General features: G+C 40.5%; 2 protein-coding genes across 3 annotated transcripts in view; one reads left to right on the forward strand and one right to left on the reverse strand.

Moving 5' to 3' along the window:
- The window catches only part of msrb2 (methionine sulfoxide reductase B2), a 60050-nt gene extending 49457 nt beyond the window's left edge, over positions 1-10593 (forward strand). The window contains exons 4-5 of the mRNA XM_043690452.2: positions 7805-7952; positions 8984-10593. Of these exons, the coding sequence (XP_043546387.1) occupies positions 7805-7952; positions 8984-9091 (256 nt within the window). The 3' untranslated portion in view covers positions 9092-10593. The remainder of the gene's footprint in view (positions 1-7804; positions 7953-8983) is intronic.
- A 7-nt stretch (positions 10594-10600) lies between these two features.
- On the reverse strand, positions 10601-17203 carry LOC122550034 (sperm microtubule associated protein 1-like). Of its 2 annotated transcripts, none has more exons than XM_087987401.1 (3): positions 16780-17203; positions 15575-15826; positions 10601-12014 (listed from the first exon to the last, which is right to left on the reverse strand). In XM_087987401.1, exons 1-3 carry the CDS (start codon positions 17023-17025, stop codon positions 11994-11996), a joined length of 519 nt encoding a protein of 172 aa, XP_087843527.1. In that variant the 5' UTR covers positions 17026-17203; the 3' UTR covers positions 10601-11993. The 2 variants fall into 2 exon arrangements, with proteins under 2 accessions (XP_087843527.1, XP_043546388.2); XM_043690453.2 differs by having other exon boundaries at positions 10613-12014; positions 15727-15826; positions 16780-17176.
- Between the last annotated feature and the right edge of the window lie 4320 nt (positions 17204-21523).

Consider the following 21523-nt stretch of genomic DNA (forward strand, 5'->3'; position numbering starts at 1 on the left):
TTAATATTTCTTTTTAAGGATTTGTTTTAAGCTAAAATAAATTAATTTAAAGATCAGCAGAAAATTCACATTGGTTGATGTTTTGTTTTTTTGACTGAGCAAGTGTATGGAATGTTTGATGGATGCATATTCAAGGGAATTGGTGCTAATATCAATGAAATTGAAGTAAAACAGGTTTTCTCGTTCCTATCTTCCAGTTTCAGTCCCATTGATTTGTTAGTTTTACCTTCCTGAAAATTCCTGACATGAAATGCATAGGTCCTGATTGAAGAGAAGCTGGCATCATCAAGAATCTCAAAACCAGGAGATCCAAGATGGCGGCGACCCAGCAAGTCTGAGTCTGCAGAGCTCTGCCCAAGACTCAGGCAAAGTGGGGTGCCCTCCCTTACCTCACCTGTAAAAATACATAAAATAGTTTTTGCCCAACACTTGTGGCCATTTTGCATCAAACTTTAACACTTTGGTGCTTTTTAAAATGACTAAGGGCAAAACCTCTCGCAGCTCGTAACAGGCGGGGGGACAACCCCCACCCCCCTGGCAGCAGCAGAGACGTCCGCGGCCACCTTGGGGGACGTACCTGCAGAGCCGAGCCTGATCTTGGAGTTCATTAAACTCCGAGAGAAGATCGATATGTCCATCAATGAGACCAGGTCCAGGTGGGAGTTGATCTTGGTCATGCTGCAGAAGCATGACCGAGAGATTGAGAAACTCGGGCAGTGTGTTGGAGGGGCGGAGCAATGAGCCGCAGCCTTGGCGACTGCTGCTGAGTCATCCGTGGGTCAGGTCTCGGCTCTGGAGTAGCGAGTCCAGACCCTGAGGAGTATATCGACGACCTCGAAAATCGAGGTCGTCGGAAAAATATTCAGTTGCTGGGCCTTCCCGAAGAGGAGGAGGAAGGCCAGCTTGTGGATTTCCTGGAGCAATGGCTCCCACAACTATTAAAATTGGAGTCAGAGCTAGGCCGGGTGGGTTGCTGTGCACAGGCCAAGGTTGGACCAACACCCCCACCTGGTTCTAGTTCGACTTCACTGTTACAGGGAAAAACAAATGTTGCTGGAGGCCTCCAGAGTCCTGGGGCAGGATCCCCATGTCATGATGTACAAGGGCTCCAAGATAATGTTGTTTCAGGACTTTTCTCCGGTCGTGGTCCACAAGAGGAGGGCATTCGACGAAACGAAGATCTCTGAGAGACTTAAATATTCAATATTCTATGCAATATCCAGCAACGCTGTGCTTCAATCATGGAGGATCTGTATATAACTTTGGATCACCGGAGAAAGTTAAAGAATTCCCGGACACTCTGAAATAGACTGCGGCACTTGAACTGTATGGATAACGACTTTATTTTATTTCTCCCCCCCCCCCCCCCCCCCCCCCCGTCTATCCTTCTTCCTTTTTCCATCTTCCTTTTGTCCATCTTTCCCTGGGGGGGGGGGGTTGTTCCTTATTCTTTCTTTGGTTTCTTATCTACAGCTCATGCGGTTTATTGAATTATTGAGGGGTGTTACTGAGTGGGGTGTTCTTTCTTTTTTTCTTATTTAGTTGTCAGTGGAAGGGTGTCCTTTCCTCTCAAAGCCCTCCGCTTCTTTCCTCTCAAAGCCCTCCGCTTCTTTCTTTCCCGCCGTACCGACCAGTACCCTTCCACTGACACCCTCCTTTGACTGACTGAACTGGTCCTCACCCTGAACAACTTCTCTTTCCAATCCTCCCACTTCCTCGAAACGAAAGGAGTAGCCATGGGCACCCGCATGGGCCCCAGCTATGCCTGCCTCTTCGTAGGATATGTGGAACAATCCATCTTCCGCAACTACACTGGCCCCACCCCCCACCTTTTCCTCCGCTACATCGATGACTGTATCGGCGCCGCCTCGTGCTCCCACGAGGAGGTTGAACAGTTCATCCACTTCACCAACACCTTCCACCCCGACCTCAAATTCACCTGGACAGTCTCAGATTCCTCCCTCCCCTTCCTCGACCTTTCTATTTCTATTTAAGGCGACCGAATCAACATGGACATCTACTACAAACCGACCAACTCCCACAGCTATCTGGACTACACCTCCTCCCATCCTGCCCCCTGTAAAAACGCCATCCCATTCTCCCAATTCCTTCGACTCCGCCGCATCTGCTCCCAGGAGGACCAGTTCCAAAAACGCACAACCCAGATGGCCTCCTTCTTCAAGGACCGCAATTTTCCCCCCCCCCGACGTGGTCGATGATGCCCTCCACCACATCTCTTCCACTTCCCGCTCCTCCGCCCTTGAACCCCGCCCCTCCAACCGCCACCAGGACAGAACCCCACTGGTCCTCACCTACCACCCCACCAATCTCCATGTACAGCGCATCATCCGCCGTCATTTCCGCTACCTCCAAACGGACCCCACCACCAAGGATATATTTCCCTCCCCTCCCCTATCAGCATTCCGTAAAGACCACTCCCTCCGTGACTCCCTCGTCAGATCCACACCCCCCACCAACCCAACCTCCACTCCCGGCACCTTCCCCTGCAACCGCAGGAGGTGCAAGACTTGCGCCCACACCTCCCCCCTCACCTCCCTCCAAGGCCCCAAAGGAAACTTCCATATCCGCCACAGATTCACCTGCACCTCCACACATATCATCTATTGCATCCTCTGCACCCGATGTGGCCTCCTCTATATTGGGGAGACAGGCCGGCTACTTGCGGAGCGTTTCAGAGAACACCTCTGGGACACCCGGACCAACCAACCCAACCACCCTGTAGCTCAATATTTCAATTCCCCCTCCCACTCCACCAAGGATATGCAGGTCTTTGGACTCCTCCATCGTCAGACCACAACAAAACGACGGTTGGAGGAAGAACGCCTCATCTTCCGGCTAGGAACCCTCCAACCACAAGGGATGAACTCGGATTTCACCAGTTTCCTCATTTCCCCTCCCCCCACCCTGTCTCAGTCAAATCCATCAAATTCAACACCGCCTTCCTAACCTGAGATCTTCTTCCCGACCTCTCCGCCCCCACCCCAATCTGACCTATCACCCTCACCTTGACCTCTTTCCACCTATCACATTTCCGACGCCCCTCCCCCAAGTCCCTCCTCCCTACCTTTTATCTTAGGCTGCTGGACAAACTTTCCTCATTCCTGAAGAAGGGCTTATGCCCGAAACGTCGATTCTCCTGTTCCCTGGATGCTGCCTGACCTGCTGCGCTTCTCCAGCAACACATTTCCAGCTCTGATCTCCAGCATCTGCAGACCTCACTTTCTCCTCAACTAATAACATTAGAAGAGTCTTTAATATGATACAAGTCTGCCAGGAGGCAGCGATACCAGGTTTAGTTGTCTCTCTAGATGCAGAGAAGGCATTCGATCGGGTAGAATGGCCATATCATTCCTATGCTGGAATGGTTGAGTGTTGGAGAGGTCTTTACTAAATGGGTTTCAGTATTATGTAATGATCCCAAAGCAGCGGTGATCACCAACGGTTTAAGTTCAGATAGCTTTAGTGTTGGCAGGGGCTGTCTTCAGGGTTGTCCTCTCACCATTATTATTTACGCTAGTGATTGAACCGCTGGCAGAAGTTATACGAACTGACCCTAGCATAACCGCTCCGGAGGTTGGATCAGGCAAGCACAAAATGTCCTCCTTTTATTAAGTGATCCTTTGACATCTGTGCCATGCTTAATTCAAATGGTCAATCTATGTGGTAAGTTTTCAGGCTACAAAATCAATTTTATGAAATCTGAGGCCATGCCGTTGGGAGGCCTTGCCAGTATATCCAATTTTCTGGAAGCATCTTGTTTTACCCTTCGGTGGTCACTAGAAGTTTTTTAGGTATTTTTATTACTCCGGTATTTGGTCAGCTATATAAAGCACTTATTAGAGAAAATAAGGCAGGACCTTCAATGCTAGGAAGATCTCCCAACATCCTGGCTTGGCAGAGTAGCCTTAGTTAAGATGAATATCCTACCTCACCTTTTATACCATATGAGAATGCTCCCCTTGATGCTGCCGAGACAGGTGCTGCATAAGCTTTATGGTTGGCTTGGCTCCTTTATTTGGAATTATAGATGCCCCTTTATCAAATTAGAAAAGCTGCAGCTTCCACAAGGGGAGGGCTTGACTTTCCAGATTTCAGGAGGTACCAGTTGAGCTCCCTATTATCTTATGTGGCTGATTGGGTCTCTTGGGAACCACAATCAATCTGGTTAGATATTGTCCCCTCATCAATCTACTATTTATGGACAAGATGAGTGTTATTATAGGCTACTGTAAAAACCCTATTGTATTAAATACAATCAAAGCCTGGAGGATAATGCGACAAGATGAGGGTAACCTGCAAAAAACCTCCCCTTATACCCCTATAGTGGGAACATCGGGATTCCAGCCAGGGCTGACCGATGCTACAGTCAAAACTTGGAAGTTCAAAGGTATCTCCTGTTTGGGAGATCTGTTTGATGGGGAGGTCATGATGTCCTTTGAGCAGCTACACCAGAAGTTTAGACTGCCTAACAAGGATCTCTTTCGGTATTTTCAAATACAAGACTTTATACAAAAGAAGACCACACTGATAGTCAATCCTTACAAATCAGATAGGGAAAGGAGAGTGCTTTGGCCGATGGGGCTGCCCTTGGTCAGTACTGTCTACCACTCACTGTGCAATAAGGTAGCGAAGGACATAGAACGGTTATATAAAACCTGGAATCAAGAATTAGGGTTGGAAATCTCCTTAGAAATGTGGGAGGTCATCTGGGAAAATGCCAGGAAGATCTCCATCTGTAACAGAACTCAGGCTACTCAATTAAAGATACTTCACTGGGCTCACATGGCACCTGAGCAACTTGCAAAGTTCAAGTCAGGAGTATCCCCAGTATATCCTAAATGCAAAATCAAAGTTGGTACTCTCACGCATTGTTTGTGGCCATGCCATAAGATCCACAGGTATTGGGACAGAGCAGCAAATGCCTTGACAGAGATTTTGGGTACGGAGATTGGATTGGATCCAGTGTCCCTACTTTAGGGCTCTCCAAATTTTCCCTCTCTGGATGTACATGGGAGGAAATTATTTACTAGCCTTTCCTTTTGTGTGAGGAAAAATATTTTAATGAATTGGGTATCCGAAGGTCTCCCAGGACTTTCAAATTGGCACAGAATAGTCATGGAATATATCCCCCTTGGTTTCCTTACGAATATGTTGCACCAAAAATGGAACTATTTTATAGTTCATGGCAGCCCTTTTTGAACTACATCGACACAGATAAGACCATAAGACATAGGAGTGGAAGTAAGGCCATTAGGCCCATCGAGTCCACTCCGCCATTCAATCATGGCTGATGGGCATTTCAACTCCACTTACCCGCATTCTCCCCGTAGCCCTTAATTCCTTGTGAGATCAAGAATTTATCAATCTCTGCCTTGAAGACATTTAGTGTCCCGGCCTCCACTGCACTCTGCGGCAATGAATTCCACAGGCCCACCACTCTCTGGCTGAAGAAATGTCTCCCCATTTCTGTTCTGAATTTACCCCCTCTAATTCTAAGGCTGTGTCCATGGGTCCTAGTCTCCTCACCTAACGGAAACAATTTCCTAGCATCCACCCTTGCCAAGCCATGATTTATCTTGTAAGTTTCTATTAGATCTCCCCTTAATCTTCTAAACTCCAATGAATACAATCCCAGGATCCTCAGCCGTTCCTCGTATGTTAGACCTACCATTCCAGGGATAATCCGTGTGAATCAGATATTTCGGCCATACTGTCCAGGGCTTTTGTTTAGCCGTGGTAATATTTCCGGCTGGTTCGTTTTGTTATGACTTGAGAGAATTTATTCTGAGCATGTATCTAGTTATTTATTTGCCTTTCTGTTTATTGTTTGTAGTGTATGATATCCTATTTTATGTTCTGGTTGTTTGTAGAATAGATTATAGTTAGTTTTTTTAAATTTATATTGATGTGGTTATTATATTGTAAAGTGGAATATAATAGTTTGTATTATTTTTGTAATTTTGTAAAAATATTAAAAATCTTCCTTTTTAATAAAAAATCTATTTAAAAAATCTCAAAACATTTATGACATAAAACAAGAGATATTCTTGAACATCTGCAGTTTAGTTCTTAGCATAAAATAATACAAAGAAGAGAATAGAGAGAGCCAGGAAATTCCTGAGAGAGAGAAACAATGACCAGAATATGGTAGGTTCTGAAGTCAATGGTGAGCATTCAGCTGATATGGATGTATGGTTCCCACATCTGCAGTTGTACAGAGAAAGAGTTATATTCTCGAAACAACAACATTCATATAAGTATGTCCTGCACAGATTACCAAACTGGATAAAAATATCTTGCAGGAAAAATGCAAACTCATTACCTTACAGTCATCACTTTAGCTATGTAGCGCTCTGGAAGTCATTTCCCAACTCCCTTCACCTCACCATCTAACTTCCTTCAAGAATCTTCTTAATATCTATTTCTTTTGTTCACCCCTAATATCATCTTATCTGGATGAGGATCTTTTTTGTCTAACTGCAATTCTGTTAAGTGCAGGATTATTTTCTATATAATTAATACTATGTAAGTGCAAATGCTTAAATATTGGTTTCAGAATATAATTGAATGGAGACTCCCTGTATTATATAGCCTTTTTTGTGCTGACACTTCCAAAGATCTTGTGAAAGGTTTGACTTAAACTTTATTGATCACAAAAGCAGTAGACAAGGCAATCTATTTTCCATCTTCACTAAATGTAATTCCTTGTCAATGAAAGTTCCAGAATTCTATATAAAAAGCAATTGGTAATATAATTAGTAGAGGATATAACTGTAAGACCTTTACCAAATGGAAAGGCTAAAATATATCTTTTTGTCAGTAGATAATATAAGATAAATGTCCTATTAGTAGCAATGTTGGAAGCAGAATTAATAATAGCTTTTGAATAGATAGTGGATACATATTTGAAAAATAAAGTCTTGACAGAATATAAGTTAAAAGAAAGGAATTTGATGTTAATAGATTTTTTTTAAGAATCCCTTCCAAGCACAATGGATGGAACAAATCCCTGCTGTAGTATTTCATGAAATATGATAAATACATTTTTAAAAATCCTATATACTTTTAGTACTAGACACAGATACATTTTTAAATGCTTTGTTGGATTATGACTGCCGATATATTATCCATCCCACATTCCCTTAGGGAAATGTCAGGGGGCCTTCTTGTTGAACCACTGGCTAGTGGTTTTGATATAATTGATCGCTAGGCTACTTTGGGGACCAGTTAAGATTCAAACACTTTGGCGTACTACTGAAGCCACATGTAGATCGACCTCTTACCCATAGGTTTGTTTCTCTAAGGAAATCAGTACAGTAATGGGTTGGAGGGTGATGCCTCCTCAGTTGGAATGGTTATTTTAAACAGATTGCCCAAACACTCCCAGTTACTCAGTGGAAGACTGTGTACTGGTCAGACTGATACTGAACCATCAAATGAAAATCCAGCAGCTTTCTAAAACTTATGCAAGTTCATTATTCGATGTGAACTTGCACTCTTTGGATTATTAGTAAATGTTGAAAATTATTTGTACAGCGGCATGACATGACCAGTACAGTACTGTACACTAGTTAGTGGTGAGATTCTGCATGATGACAACTCAAGTTAATTTTCAGCAAATTTATTTAGAGTCTTTATTTTATGTGAAAATTGCAGTATTACAGTATATTCTTTTTATTGTGTTCTCTTTTTATGTGTTTGTTTGCGAATTATTAAATTTATTACTCTTTATTGATATGGTTGATAGTAATGAATTTGTTATACTTTATATGGTTAACATTAGCTCTGAAACCAAGTACGATTCTGGCACTGGTTGGCCTTCTTTCTGGCAAGTTTATGGTACAGTGGACAGTGACGAAACCAACACCAATGCACTACGCCGACCAGATAACTCTATGGGATCAACTGGAACAGAGGTTATCTGTAAAAAGGTAGATATGAACAGTCAACCAATGTTGCCAATTGTGATGCCAGTTTCATATGGCAAGGCACCAGTTTTCAAGTGTATATATATTATATCATCAGGGAAAACTACTTCCCATCAATGAAAATAAAGGTTGATTGCTAGGGGATGAATGTCCAAAAGTTAACTTTTAGAAAGGTCACTACAGTCAACTTAGTAGAATTGAAAGTGCTTTATACCTTTGTTTTGTTTCAAAAGAAGCCCCTTAGTATTTGGTTAAAATATGAGATGGCCGTAGGGAAGGTTACAGTATTGTCTTTTCGCAAATATAGTATTCTTCTAACAAAGCTTATATGATAATCACTATTCATAACTATAACACTTAGCTGTGTCAAATTTGTAACATACAGCTACTTTTAAAAGTGCATAAAAATGTTTACTTTTAATGGCTGATGTTATGTTATTGCACATTATTGTTTTTAAGAGGATGTTGAGAGCTTCTCCCCATAAAACTAATATTTAAACTGCATAAGCACCTCTGGTAATTTAGTTTTTGAGCACCTGGTCATGCTGGCTATAAACAGGTCCGAGCTCCGCGTGGACTGCGGAGAGGGTCATATCTGTTGACTGCTTTCCCCTCTTCTGTGGTTATGTTCATGCTGGGGAGTTCTTGGACAGGGGGTATGTGGTGTCCATCGATGTTCTCAATGCCTTAAGAGAGAGGTGGGCACCGACGGGATACAGTGCTTTAACTACTACTCCAACTTCATTTTGGTTTAGCTCCTTCCCTTTCTCCCTACCTCCCCTTCATTTTGATGTTTTTTATTGCTTGTAATGGGCTATGCTTGTAAATATTTGATTGGCTACATGGATGACTACTGGTGGCGATTAGTGCTGTAAAGAAAAAGCAAAAAAAATGTTACCGTGATATTGGTTATGGGAAAGTCACTCAGTTGTGTGTGATAATACTTCTGGTTAGAAAAAAAGATTGAACTGCTTCAAGGACATTCTTAGCATTGTATCAAGCCAACTGAACTTTGTTTTATTTCAATCATTTAGTGCGATGCACACCTTGGCCATGTGTTTGATGATGGACCAGAACCTACGGGACATCGATTTTGCATCAACAGCATTGCATTAACTTTCAAACCCAAGTCAACAGAATGATTTCTAACAGAACATTGTATAGTAATTTGTTTTGTAATAACTAGTTTAACCTAGACTGATGACCCAGCAGTGACAATTCCATAAATTAACACCACTGTTTGCTTCCCTAGTGGCTTCTTCTGAGTGGTACTTCAAAATATTTATTGTGCATTAACAGAAAAGGCAAATTATATGCATCAGTGTTTGTGTCAAGGTATTAGAGAGACACTCTTCAAAGATCAAGCAAACATTGTTTGTCGGTATTTACAGTGTTTGATCCACTAGCCATATAATTTTGTAAGAAATTAATGTTAAATTAATAGTGATTTTATTTTATGCAAATAATGTTTAAAATATCATAAAAATATTACATGATCAGATAGAGAATATAAAATGTTAGTGATACACTGATATAAAATAATAGGTTAATGTTTTGAATAGAGATCCTTCATCAGAATGCAATCCTAGCTGTAATATTGTATTCTCGCTTCTTTTTGAATTGCCTAAAATGGTGGGCCTTTCTTGAATTTGCAGATTTCCTCTTTACCTTTGCAGTATTAAACTTTGGTCTCCCAGCCTAAAGTAACCCATATTTAAGAAGTCTTGTAGATGCCTTCTTGTTTACAATAACAACATTTTCTATGTGGTATTCAAAACCAAAAATTCAATTTCAAATGTATTATTCAAATTATTCTTACAACTGAAATTTCCTAGTTACCAAGAGGATCCATGACTGCAATCCTCGATTTACTAGAGATAATTGTATGACTTATAGTGTGAATAAATGTATTATGTAATTTTGAAAATCAGTTGTTACTTCACTGGTTATATAAATAACTATTCTTATAGCTTGTGAATATCATCTAATACATAAATTTAGCTATTATGAATGATATTTGGTTAAAATTTGTCCAGTCTCTAAATGGAACTATCTTTTATGAGGAGGCAACAGTTAGGCAGGGTAAGTATAAATTAATACATTTTATTTTAATAATCTAGTGTAAGACATCTGGTATAAGACACTTAATCACTCCTAAGCAAGTAACTTCTGTAACATAAAAGTTACTGTCACAATGCTTCAACTGCAAAAATTTTAATATGCTTTCAACCACAACCTTTTGAATTCTGCCAGTACATCACCAATTGTTGTCTGTTTTCTCCAGGAAGTCCATTCAGTCATGAACAATATCCTTGCATCCATGACCTTATTGTGACTGACTACTGACATCTTGCCAACCTTGTTCATTGCTAAAACCTGCACGCCTGGATTTATTTTCCACCATCATGTTTCACTGTACCAATTTAAGAAATGGTGTTTTTGAATTCTTGAATCTCAATTCTTGAGATCAGAAATTACATATCGAGGTCTCCATCTAGCTGACCTGATTCAGGTTTGAAACAATAAAGCCAAATGTTCAGGCATTGGTTCCAGGAACTCATCTCCCCAAAGGCCCACATCTTAACCAAGAGTTACAGATAGGTGGGTAGTAAGAACCTCAGCAGTAATTGAGAAAGGGGAAAAATATCTTAAATCATTCTCAGTTTATGAAGGTAATATTTCCTTTCAATACAATTTACTTTTACAAAACACAACTTCAGTTGGAATATGCAGACAGCTAATGCCACACCATCCCTTTTGTGTGACATATCTGAGGCAATCCTTTACAAATAATGCATCTATGCCGGTGGAATACTGGCACATTTTTAAACTCAGTTGTCAACAATGACATTCTATTTTAGTTTTAAATATCATTGGATATACTACTATTTGTGATTTGCTGCAGGTCTAGTCTAAACAAGCTTTGGGATAATTAAGAGCAAAGTAAGTTGGTATATTGACAAAGTGCACTCCTTTCTCTCTTTCAGTTAAAGTTACCGCAACTTAAAATGGTATGTCTCTCAAAATGACAGAAATAATAAGTTGTTTTGTTTAATATCTTAATTCTTATTTTAGACATTAAGTAAGTCAAAATGGATGCACTAGAAAAGAAAAAAAATACAATGGACTGCAAGGAGATTATAGCATAACAATGCACACATTTGTCGCAGACCTATATAATTATAGAATCTCACAATGAAATTGCAAGGCATTTCAATTGTTTATTTAAACTTCTAAAATGTCTTAACAACTTTCCAACAAGTAACACCAAGAAAGAAAACACTATAATGAGACCCAAACCTTCATTTTATACCAGTTCTCATGATTATAAAAGAATTTTAATAATTAATTGAAGAGATCAAAATATTTTCATTTAAATTAATGTATATCTCCGATTGCAGTGAGTGCAGAAATCGATTGCAGATCACTGTTAGGGAGCGTTAATACTGAGTTGAGACTAAGTTTCTGTTATCTGAAAGGAAGACAACTGCAAAACACAAAGGGTGACACAACAAAGGCTAAAATCATTCCCACACCTAATATAGATTATAATTGTTTTTATCGTAGAAATTAGAAGACAAGTCAAATCTAACTCTTAGATCAACTTTACAGAAATGTTTCCTTAATGGTTTTTATATCCGTGTGTTATTATAAAGGGATATTTTATTGATTTTATTGAATATTACAACTAAAACAATCTCAGAATGATCTATTTCATCAGTGAGAGTTGCTATACCAGATTTACCTATTTGTAGTTTAGCTTAAGAACTTTCTAACAATGAGAATGATTTAAGTGTTAGATGCTACTACTTGCAAAAGGCATAGCCTTATATGCATTTTCGGTGTAAAATGTCCCAACACTGCCTCACCAAACTGTAATGCAGCAATATCTTACAGTCTTGCTTTTTCAATGAATAGCAGACCGGGTAATTACACCAAAAGGTGAAGGGGCTTTACGCAGGGCCGGTGTATTCCTCCTGTATCCATAGAGACCATTGTATCCAAATATAGGTTTAACTTCGGAGAGAAACAGAGAATGTCCTTTCACTTGATCTGCGGAGTGACCTGTCAGCAAACACAAACTTAATATGGTCTTAGTGTTTATATAAATTGTTACATTTCTGCTGCATCATCAATATCAGTCATCTTTGCTTATGCCACTGTACTGTAAGGATAATCCTTTCTTTGATACTGACAACATAGGGGAAAAGCCATTTTTGTCCAGGAAACAGTGTTGGCTTTTGAAGTAATTAATTGGTTCTGAGGATCTTTGGGTCTCTTGGATGTGATGGATTCCACATTAAAGTAATTTATTATTTCATCCTGTGGTAAATCTGGGATTTTGAGGGATCAGACATTGTAAAAATTAAATGAACACAGACTTGTATTAGAATTGCTATTCTGCACAATTTCACAGTATTCAGACTGCAGGGGTTGGATGCATCGCAGAAACTCATGTTCACTAGAACTACACTTGTTCTTTTGCTAAGCAAGGCTTTGGAGAAGAACAAAGACCACTTCCAGTTACCTGTCTTGGCTCTTATCCAGTTCACGTCTGGGTGAATGTAAAACTAACTTAGGCTATCGAACATAATTAAATGAATCCATTTTACTATTCTTCAAAACTAATCTTTGTACACATTGTTTGATATTAGGATTTGCAATTTGCGTTTTTTAATCAAGCTAGCCTAGTTTTATTAACTTGGTCATATTCCTCCTCTTAGAAGCAAGGGAAGGCATGTTAAAACATTGGTCCTTACTACAATGCAAACAACTTTGTCATCAAGGTTCTGGATTATGTCATCATTATGGAAATGGAAGAAATTCATTGGATGTGTTAAGGCTGGAAAATAGATTAGGGAAATCCAAAAGGCTAAGTAGCCACAGACATTTTTTCCTACTTATCTAGATTAGAGATATGAACTCAGCTATGTGACTGGATAGATTTGGGAATATGTCCCATTGGATAAGTTTGAATGATAATGAGCAATGTAATTCTCAACTGTTCTCTGCAAATACTGCTTGAATACTATATCAAGCTTCACTTAAGATGAATTAATAGGTGTTTATCAACATGAAGTCATCTTTGAAATTTTGACCATATAGTGCTGGAGTTCCAAATATGTTTCATACTCTGTGAGTCAGCTGGGAGCTGATGGATGTTTATTTCTAAGTTTGGCTGTAAGCGAGATCTTAGGACAGTCATGATGAGCAAGTAAAGGAAGGAACTCCTTTAGTGTTTGTAGCTCCCCAGTAGTATTGTGGCAATTTCTGAAATAAGGCAAAGACTATCAGTATTGAGAGACCAAGGATATGTATAACAGATCAGCATCATTTTGAGACAGTTCAGACATGGACTCATAATGAAAGGTAACAGAATTACGGGCAGTGGACTCAAACAATTTTGAGAAGCCTTTAGATAATGGATTTAAAAAGTTATGTTTGACAGATTTGTTGTTGAGTTTGTGCAGTTCTAAAGTGGAAATCAACTAGGCAAAAGTGAGGACTGCAGATGCTGGAAACCAGAGTTTACATCAGAGTGGTGCTGGAAAAGCACAGCAGGTCAGGCAGTATCCGAGGAGCAGGAAAATAGACGTTTCGGGCAAAAGCCCTTCATCAGGAATAGAGACAGGAAGGGCCTGTTTCCACACTGTGGGGAATCTAATCTAATCGTCACACATTTTCTCAATGAATATAATTAAAGGTGCCATTTACACAAAATCACCAAGGACCATGTTTAAATGTCTTCAGCTTAAGTTCAGTACATTACCTGAAAAATACAGTTCACTGTGCCTGAAATACATTAATCATGAGCTTATCTTGGAGGAAAGACCTGTAGACAGTAATGCATTACTTGGATTTGCTCTCCAACGTGTATCCTCCCACCACTAGTGACAGCAGCTGACAGTTTTGTTGTGCTTCATGGCTGGCTGTGTGACTGGTGTATAACAGAGCTGAGGTGGTGATGCCCCCTAAGAAGTACGCTGTGCTCCTAGCTGATGAAAATGTTATATGACTTCTTCAACTTTCACTTTAGAAAGAAACAATTCATAGAATGAGGCATAATATTCAACCATAAGATGTCAAAGCAGAAATAGACTATTCAGCCCATTAAGGCTGTTCTGCCAATCAATGAGATTAAGGGTGCTCTCATAACCCTCAAATCCACTTTCCTACCTTTTCCTCATAACATTTGATCCCATGACTAATTGAAAATCTGTTTATCTCAGCCTTGAATATAATTTAATTTCTCAATTAAATCAAATCTAATTCGTAGATCAACTTTGCAGTTTGCAGGCTAGATGGGTAAAATTGATATTTCGGGCAATGTTTCGGAAATTCCTGATGAAGGGCTTTTGCCTGAAACGTAGATTTTCCTGCTCCTCGGATGCTGCCTGATCTGCTGTGCTTTTCCAGCACCACTCTGATGTAAGTTCTAAAGGGGAGTCATATCAAAGCTGGTCAGGCTGAATAAAATTTAAATGAATTAAAGCAGGGAGTTGTTGCATCAAACAGTCCTCAAAGTGCATGCATAACGGCAACATAATCAATAACAAGTATTAAAGGAATGAAGTGAAATGCATGTCAGATATCATCTTTACAGAGCTTCCCACAGGAGTCATAGAGATGTACAGCATTGAAACAGAACCTTTGGTCCAACCCGTCCATGCCGACCAGATATCTCAACTCAATCTAGTTTCACCTGCCAGAACCCGGCCCATATCCCTCCAAACCCTTCCTATTCATATACCTATCCAAATGCCTCTTAAATGTTGCAATTGTATCAGCCTCCACCACATCCTCTGGCAGCTCATTCCATACACATACCACCCTCTGTGTGAAAAAGTTGCCCCTTAGGTCTCTTTTATATCTTTCCCCTCTCACCCTAAACCTATGCCCTCTAGTTCTGGACTCCCCGACCCCAAGGAAAAGACTTTGCCTATTTATCCTATCCATGCCCCTCATAATTTGGTAAACCTCTATAAAGCCACTCCTCAGCCTTCGACGCTCCAGGGAAAACAGCCCCAGCCTGTTCAGCCTCTCCCTATAGCTCAAGTCCTCCAACCCTGGCAACATCCTTGTAAATCTTTTCTGAACCCTTTCAAGTTTCACAACATCATTAGGAAGGAGACCAGAGTTGCACGAAATATTCCAACAGTGGCCTAACCAATGTCCTGTACAGCCGCAACATGACCTCCCAACTCCTGTACTCAATACTCTGACAAATAAAGGAAAGCATACCAAACGCCTCCTTCACTATCCTATCGACCTGCGACTCCACTTTCAAGGAGCTATGAACCTGTACTCCAAGCTCTCTTTGTTCAGCAACACTCCCTAGGACCTTACCATTAAGTGTATAAGAGGCAAAGAAAAAGTCATTGTCAACATTGACTATGCTGCGATCAAACTTTGAACTTCAGATGTTTAATCTCCAACTCATAGGTAGAGGTTGGAAAAGTGTGTTCTTCCCAGTTTTTGTCTGTGTCCTCTCCCGATGGTATTTTGGAAGAATCATTTTACAAAAATCACCCTCAGAGTCTCTAATACATACCTATTTTTCTAATCTATTGTATTACAACTTTTTTAAAAATCTGAACATATAATTACATCTCTTATTTAATCACCTGTCCTCCACCTAGTCGTAATCCAATCCAGTTGCTGACTCTGTTCCTGTAATTGCTGTACAAACAATGACCAGTGTAAAGCAAAAGTCTTTCACCCTGATGCTGCCCACACGCATTGTGCCAGCCTTTCATCACGTGTGCTGATGCTGTACCTGCTCCATTTTTGTTTCTTGTTCGCAGGTAACCTGCTGCAGCTCCTTGAAACTGGAATCGATCGACAGTCACACCATGGATTGAAGTCCCACCACGGGACTTAGGGGAGCGGGGTGAGGGCGGCAGAGAATTAGCAGAATTAATTTACAACTGCATAACACAAAGCCAACAAACAAAATAAACTACTTTAGAATTAATGTGACACTATACACCAATTACATCCAAGAAGTAGTATTCTTGATGGGTTGTAGCTCTAAGTGGTTGCCATCCCTTTTATGACTCTTCCTCAATATCTCTAAAAAAATCTACATTTGTACTGTACTGATTACATAGCAGCACCTTCCAAATGTGTGACCTCCATCGCCTAGAAGGACAAGGGCTACAGATCACGGGAATACCAGTATCTGCGGGTTCTTCATGCCCCACACCATTGTAATTTGGAAATTTATCATCATTCCTTTGCTGAGTCAAAACCTTTGGAGCCTACCTACAACTGAAGGACTGCAGGTTCAAGAAGATTGGATTTCTTACAGTGTGGAAACAGGCCCTTCGGCCCAAAAAGTCCACGCCGACCCTCTGAAGAGCAACCCACCCAGACCCCTACATTTACCCCTTCACCTAATACTATGGGCAATTTAGCATGGCCAAGTCACCTAACCTGCACATTTTTGGACTGTGGGAGGAAACCGGAGCACCCGCAGGAAACCCACGCAGACACGGGGAGAACGTGCAAACTTCACACAGTCACCCGAGGCTGGAATTGAACCCGGGTCTCTGGTGCTGTGAGGCAGCAGTGCTAACCCGTCAGGTCAAGACAGGTCACCACCTCATAGGCAATAAATGCTGCTGCGGTCAGTAATGCCCAAGACGCCCCAAGGGAATGCATTTCTGTTTCTGAATTGCCCTTTCTGTTCAATTGCTGTAACTTAATTGCTGATGGACAGCCCATTAGAATAACCTGCTCGTGCAGATTGGGATCTGGATACAGCGCCTCTATCAGAAATAAGCAGATAAATAACATTCCCAGAACCTATCTCAAGTGGTCCACTTACTTGACCGGTCTTTCTTAACAGTGGCGGGAGAGGCTTGGTCCTGAAATAGGCCAGTGCATGGTGGTCGTTCTGTGCGTTATAAGGCGGGATGACAGTTCCGGCCTTGGGCGCCGAGTAACTATAATCTCTGGCGATCGAACTGATTGCCACACAGTCCAAGAGGAAAGCTTTCTCCCTCCGTTTCAACTCAGCTTTTGGAGGAGGGGGAGCGAAGCGAGGTGGCAAGATACTAGGCATCATCACCATGGCGACGGTTGCTTGTTTTACTCGTTTTTATTAACAACGATGAGAATTCAATTCGGAGAAAACAGATAATTGAAATACATTAGAAAGATGTCTGCATGCAACCCAACTGATTGATCCGGTTATTATGAGCATACCATTCTTGGAAAATGATTATCCAATGGAAGTAAAGGTGTATTTGTTTGTGTTGCTATAGAGACAGGTACAAGAGATTAGTAAACTAACACTTTAAAAGCAAACAAGGTCATCAACCCGAAACACTACTATGTGCACTGCACAGATGTCTCTTCTTTAGAAACCATTGTCATCAAAAAGCAAAAAAAACCAAATCGGAACAGCAGAAGTTTCAATTTTCAGAGGGTCACAATTAATAGAAGAAAATCAGAAACAATAAAAAAGGGAATATGATAAAGTAATTCATAATAATATACTGTAGGGATTCTATTCTATTCAAATAATGCCGTGCGGCCGAGGCAGTCCAACCCATGTCACCAATCACAGAAACCATTCCACAGATACATGCGCCCGATGAATGTTGCCAGTATTTTATGTTTTGACTTTAAAAACAGAAGTTAAATAAGGTTCGGGCCTCTTGTATCTTTTTCCGTTATTGCTGGGGTGTTGTAAATTTTTCATTAACCTTCAAATTCTTCTGAGGGTTGTCATATTTAAACTTATGATGTCAAACTACTCCTTTTCATTGGACGATTTGCTATAAACTATTTGTTTTTACCCATTTATGTATTTGTAAACCCCAGATGTATTTTAATGCCCATTAAACCCTGTGTGAATTATTGGGAAAGGGTACGTATATACAGCATAAGACTTCAATTTATGTATTGAAAGTGTTACTTCTTTTTATGCTTCCAGATCAACGGGATAGTTTTAAACATGGACCTGTATTCAGAGAATAACTGTTGAGGAAACCACTTGAAGACAATGGTTTGGCTCAGCACAAGAAATAACAGAGAATAGATTCGCATTTCATAAATTTGGGGCGGCACGGTGGCTCAGTGGTTAGCACTGCAGCCTCACAGCTCCAGGGACCTGGGCAACTGTCTGTGTGGAGTTTGCACATTTTCCCAGTGTCTGCGTGGGTTTCCTCCAGATGCTCTAGTTTCCTCCCACAGTCTAAAGATGTGCAGATCAGGTGGATTGGCCATGCTAAATTGCCCATAGTGTTAGGTGCATTAGTCAGAGGGAAATGGGTCTGGGTGAGTTACTCTTCGGAGGGTCAGTGTGGACTTGTTGGGCCGAAGGACCTGTTTCCACACTGTGGGGAATCTAATCTAATCGTCACACATTTTCTCAATGAATATAATTATAGGTGCCATTTACACAAAATCACCAAGGACCATGTCAGGTGTTTACTTTAAATTTGCCATCTGGAACAATGTTTAAATGTCTTCAGCTTAAGTTCAGTACATTACCTGAAAAATACTGTGCCTAAAATACATTTATCATGAGCTTATCTTGGAGGAAAGACCTGTAGACAGTAATGCATTACTTGGATTTGCTCTCCAACGTGTATCCTCCCACCACTAGTGACAGCAGCTGACAGTTTTGTTGTGCTTCATGGCTGGCTGTGTGACTGGTGTATAACAGAGCTGAGGTGGTGATGCCCCCTAAGAAGTACGCTGTGCTCCTAGCTGATGAAAATGTTATATGACTTCTTCAACTTTCACTTTAGAAAGAAACAATTCATAGAATGAGGGACAATATTCAACCATAAGATGTCAAAGCAGAAATAGACTATTCAGCCCATTAAGGCTGTTCTGCCAATCAATGAGATTAAGGGTGCTCTCATAACCCTCAAATCCACTTTCCTACCTTTTCCTCATAACATTTGATCCCATGACTAATTGAAAATCTGTCTATCTCAGCTTTGAATATACTTAACAAACCAACCTCTATAGCCTCTGTGGTAACAATTTCCACAGACTCACTACCATCTTAGAGAAAACATTCTTCCTTATCTCTGTCTTACTCTGAGACTATTCTCTCTGGTCCTAGACTCTTCCACAAGAGGACACAATCTCTCTGCATCTAACCTGTCTAGTCCCTTAAGTCTTATGTGTTTCAATAATGTTGCATCTCTTTATTCTGAATTCCAAAGTTTACAGGTCCAACTGCTCAAGCACATAGAATAGCCCCCTCCATACCTGGTATCAGCTTAGTGACATTTGAGGAGGTGTTTCAGAATACTCAGAAAACATATATTCCAGTGAGAAGGAAAGATTCAAAGAAAGGAATACATTATCTGTGACTAACTAAAGAGGTTAAAGACAGTATCAAATTTAAAGAAAACATGCATAACTCTGCAACTCTGCAAACAGTCAGAAGATTATACAAAATATATTGGAACAAGAAATTGTTGCTAATTATTCATTAGGAGAGGGAAAATAGATTGTGAGGGAAAGCTATCTAAAAATTAGTATAGATTGTGTGAGTTTCAACAGGCATTTAAAAAAAGTGAATGTTAATCCTCTGGAGAATGAGCCCTGAGGCATTAATACTAGAAAATAGGAAAATGGCAGAGAAATTCAACATATTTTGTGACTGTCTTCACCGCAGAGGATAGAAATAATATCCCAGAAATAGTTGTGAATCAGGAGGTAAAAGAATCTAAATCAATTACATTGACCAGTGAAAAGTTCCTGAGAGAATTATTGTAACTAAAAGCTGACAAGTCACAGGCCCTGATGGACTCATGATGGTCTTAAATTAAGTGGCTGCAGAAATAGCGGATGCATTGGTTTTAAGTTTTCAACATTCCTTAAATTCTGGTAAAAGTGATGGTTAGATTAACAGCTGTCATAGGAAAAATGCTCTAATCATCTATTAAGGAGGGGTCACCTTGAAAATGTCAACACAATCATGCAGTGGACATGGTTTTGTGAAAGGGTAATCACATTTGATTAACTTATTGAAGTTTTTGAGCAAGGAGCAAGCATTGTAGATTGCTACTGATGCAAATTTGTTGCTGCTTTAAAGGCAAACAGTCTGTTTGCAGAAACAAATTAAGCTTTTATTTGTTAGTTTTCCTTTGCTTTTGCTGTTGCTAAATAAAAGTTCGGGTTAAGTTTATTTCCAAACATTTGAAGGCTTTCCAGTATGTAATGGTTACATGTTGAACAATGAGAAGATGTTAGTTTAAGCTGTGCATTGGGGAACGGGTAGCATTCACTTAAGAGAGTTCTAAGATGGGATGATGCTATGAATGGGCAACTTCTGTTACTTGGTTCTTAATTATCAATGTGCACTTGTATTTGTCACTGTGCCACTTGTGTGTCTTTAGATTAGATTACTTTACAGTGTGGAAACAGGCCCTTCGACCCAACAAGTCCACAACACCCTGCCGAAGCGCAACCCACCCATACCCCTACATTTACCCCTTACCTAACACTACGGGCAATTTAGCATGGCCAATTCACCTGACCTGCACATCTTTGGACTGTGGGAGGAAACCGGAGCACCCGGAGGAAACCCACGCAGACACTGGGAGAATGTCGCCTGAGGCGGGAATTGAACCCGGGTCTCTGGCGCTGTGAGGCAGCAGTGCTAACCACTGTGCCACCATGCCGCCCACCGTGTCCTCATAAGCATTTTTATTTGGTTCACTTCCCAACTTGCACACTGAAGGGCAATTCTCAGAGGAGACAATGACCTAGTGGTATTATTGTTAGGCTATTGGTCCAGAGACTGAGGCTAATGTTCTGCCATGGCAGATGGTGGAATTTGAATTCAACAAAAATATCTGGAATTAAGTGTCTGTTCACGAACTTGAAACCATTGTCAGAAAAATCCATTTGGTTCACTAATGTCCTTTAGGGAAAGAAACTACCATCCTCATCTGGTCTGACCTATATGTGACATCACACCAACAGCAATGTGGTTGATTGCAATTAAGGATGGGCAAAAAATGCTGGCCTGGCCTGTGATGTCCACATCCTGTGAATGAATTTTAAAAAATTAGTGGCTGGCAATATTTCACTTGGTGCAAGGCGGCCCTTTAAACATGGCATTGTGAATCCCAGGAGATCCCATCGTGGCAAACATTTCCACCTTTGATGTGAGTGAAGATAGGGCAAATAGGGTGTCATTGTGACATGATGACTAGGTAATGAGATGAGTTGTGGAGAATAATGTCAGAAAACTAATCAGGACTCATGGAGAGAAACCCTCTATGAAACTCACCAAAATAGACATTCAGCCAGTTTCTGATAAAATTGATCCCAAAACATTAGTTTGCAAGTATAGCATTATAAAGGCAAGACAAATGTTGCAAGGGGAATATAATACAGAAGTACGGATGGTTTGCTTTAGTTGCACAGGACACTGTGGAGTCCACATCTAGAAAACTGTGTATAATTTTAGTTTCTTTCAAGAAAGGACATAAATATGTTCGGAGCAGTTTAGAAAAGGTTCACTTGAATGATACCTGGGTTGACAGTTGGAGGTTGGAAGTATGGTTGTGTTAACTTTGAGGAAAATTTGACAG

Source organism: Chiloscyllium plagiosum, unplaced genomic scaffold (genome assembly GCF_037043375.1).
Source record: "Chiloscyllium plagiosum isolate Xiang-an unplaced genomic scaffold, Cpla_swu_hap1 HiC_scaffold_5, whole genome shotgun sequence".
Lineage (NCBI taxonomy): Eukaryota > Metazoa > Chordata > Chondrichthyes > Orectolobiformes > Hemiscylliidae > Chiloscyllium > Chiloscyllium plagiosum.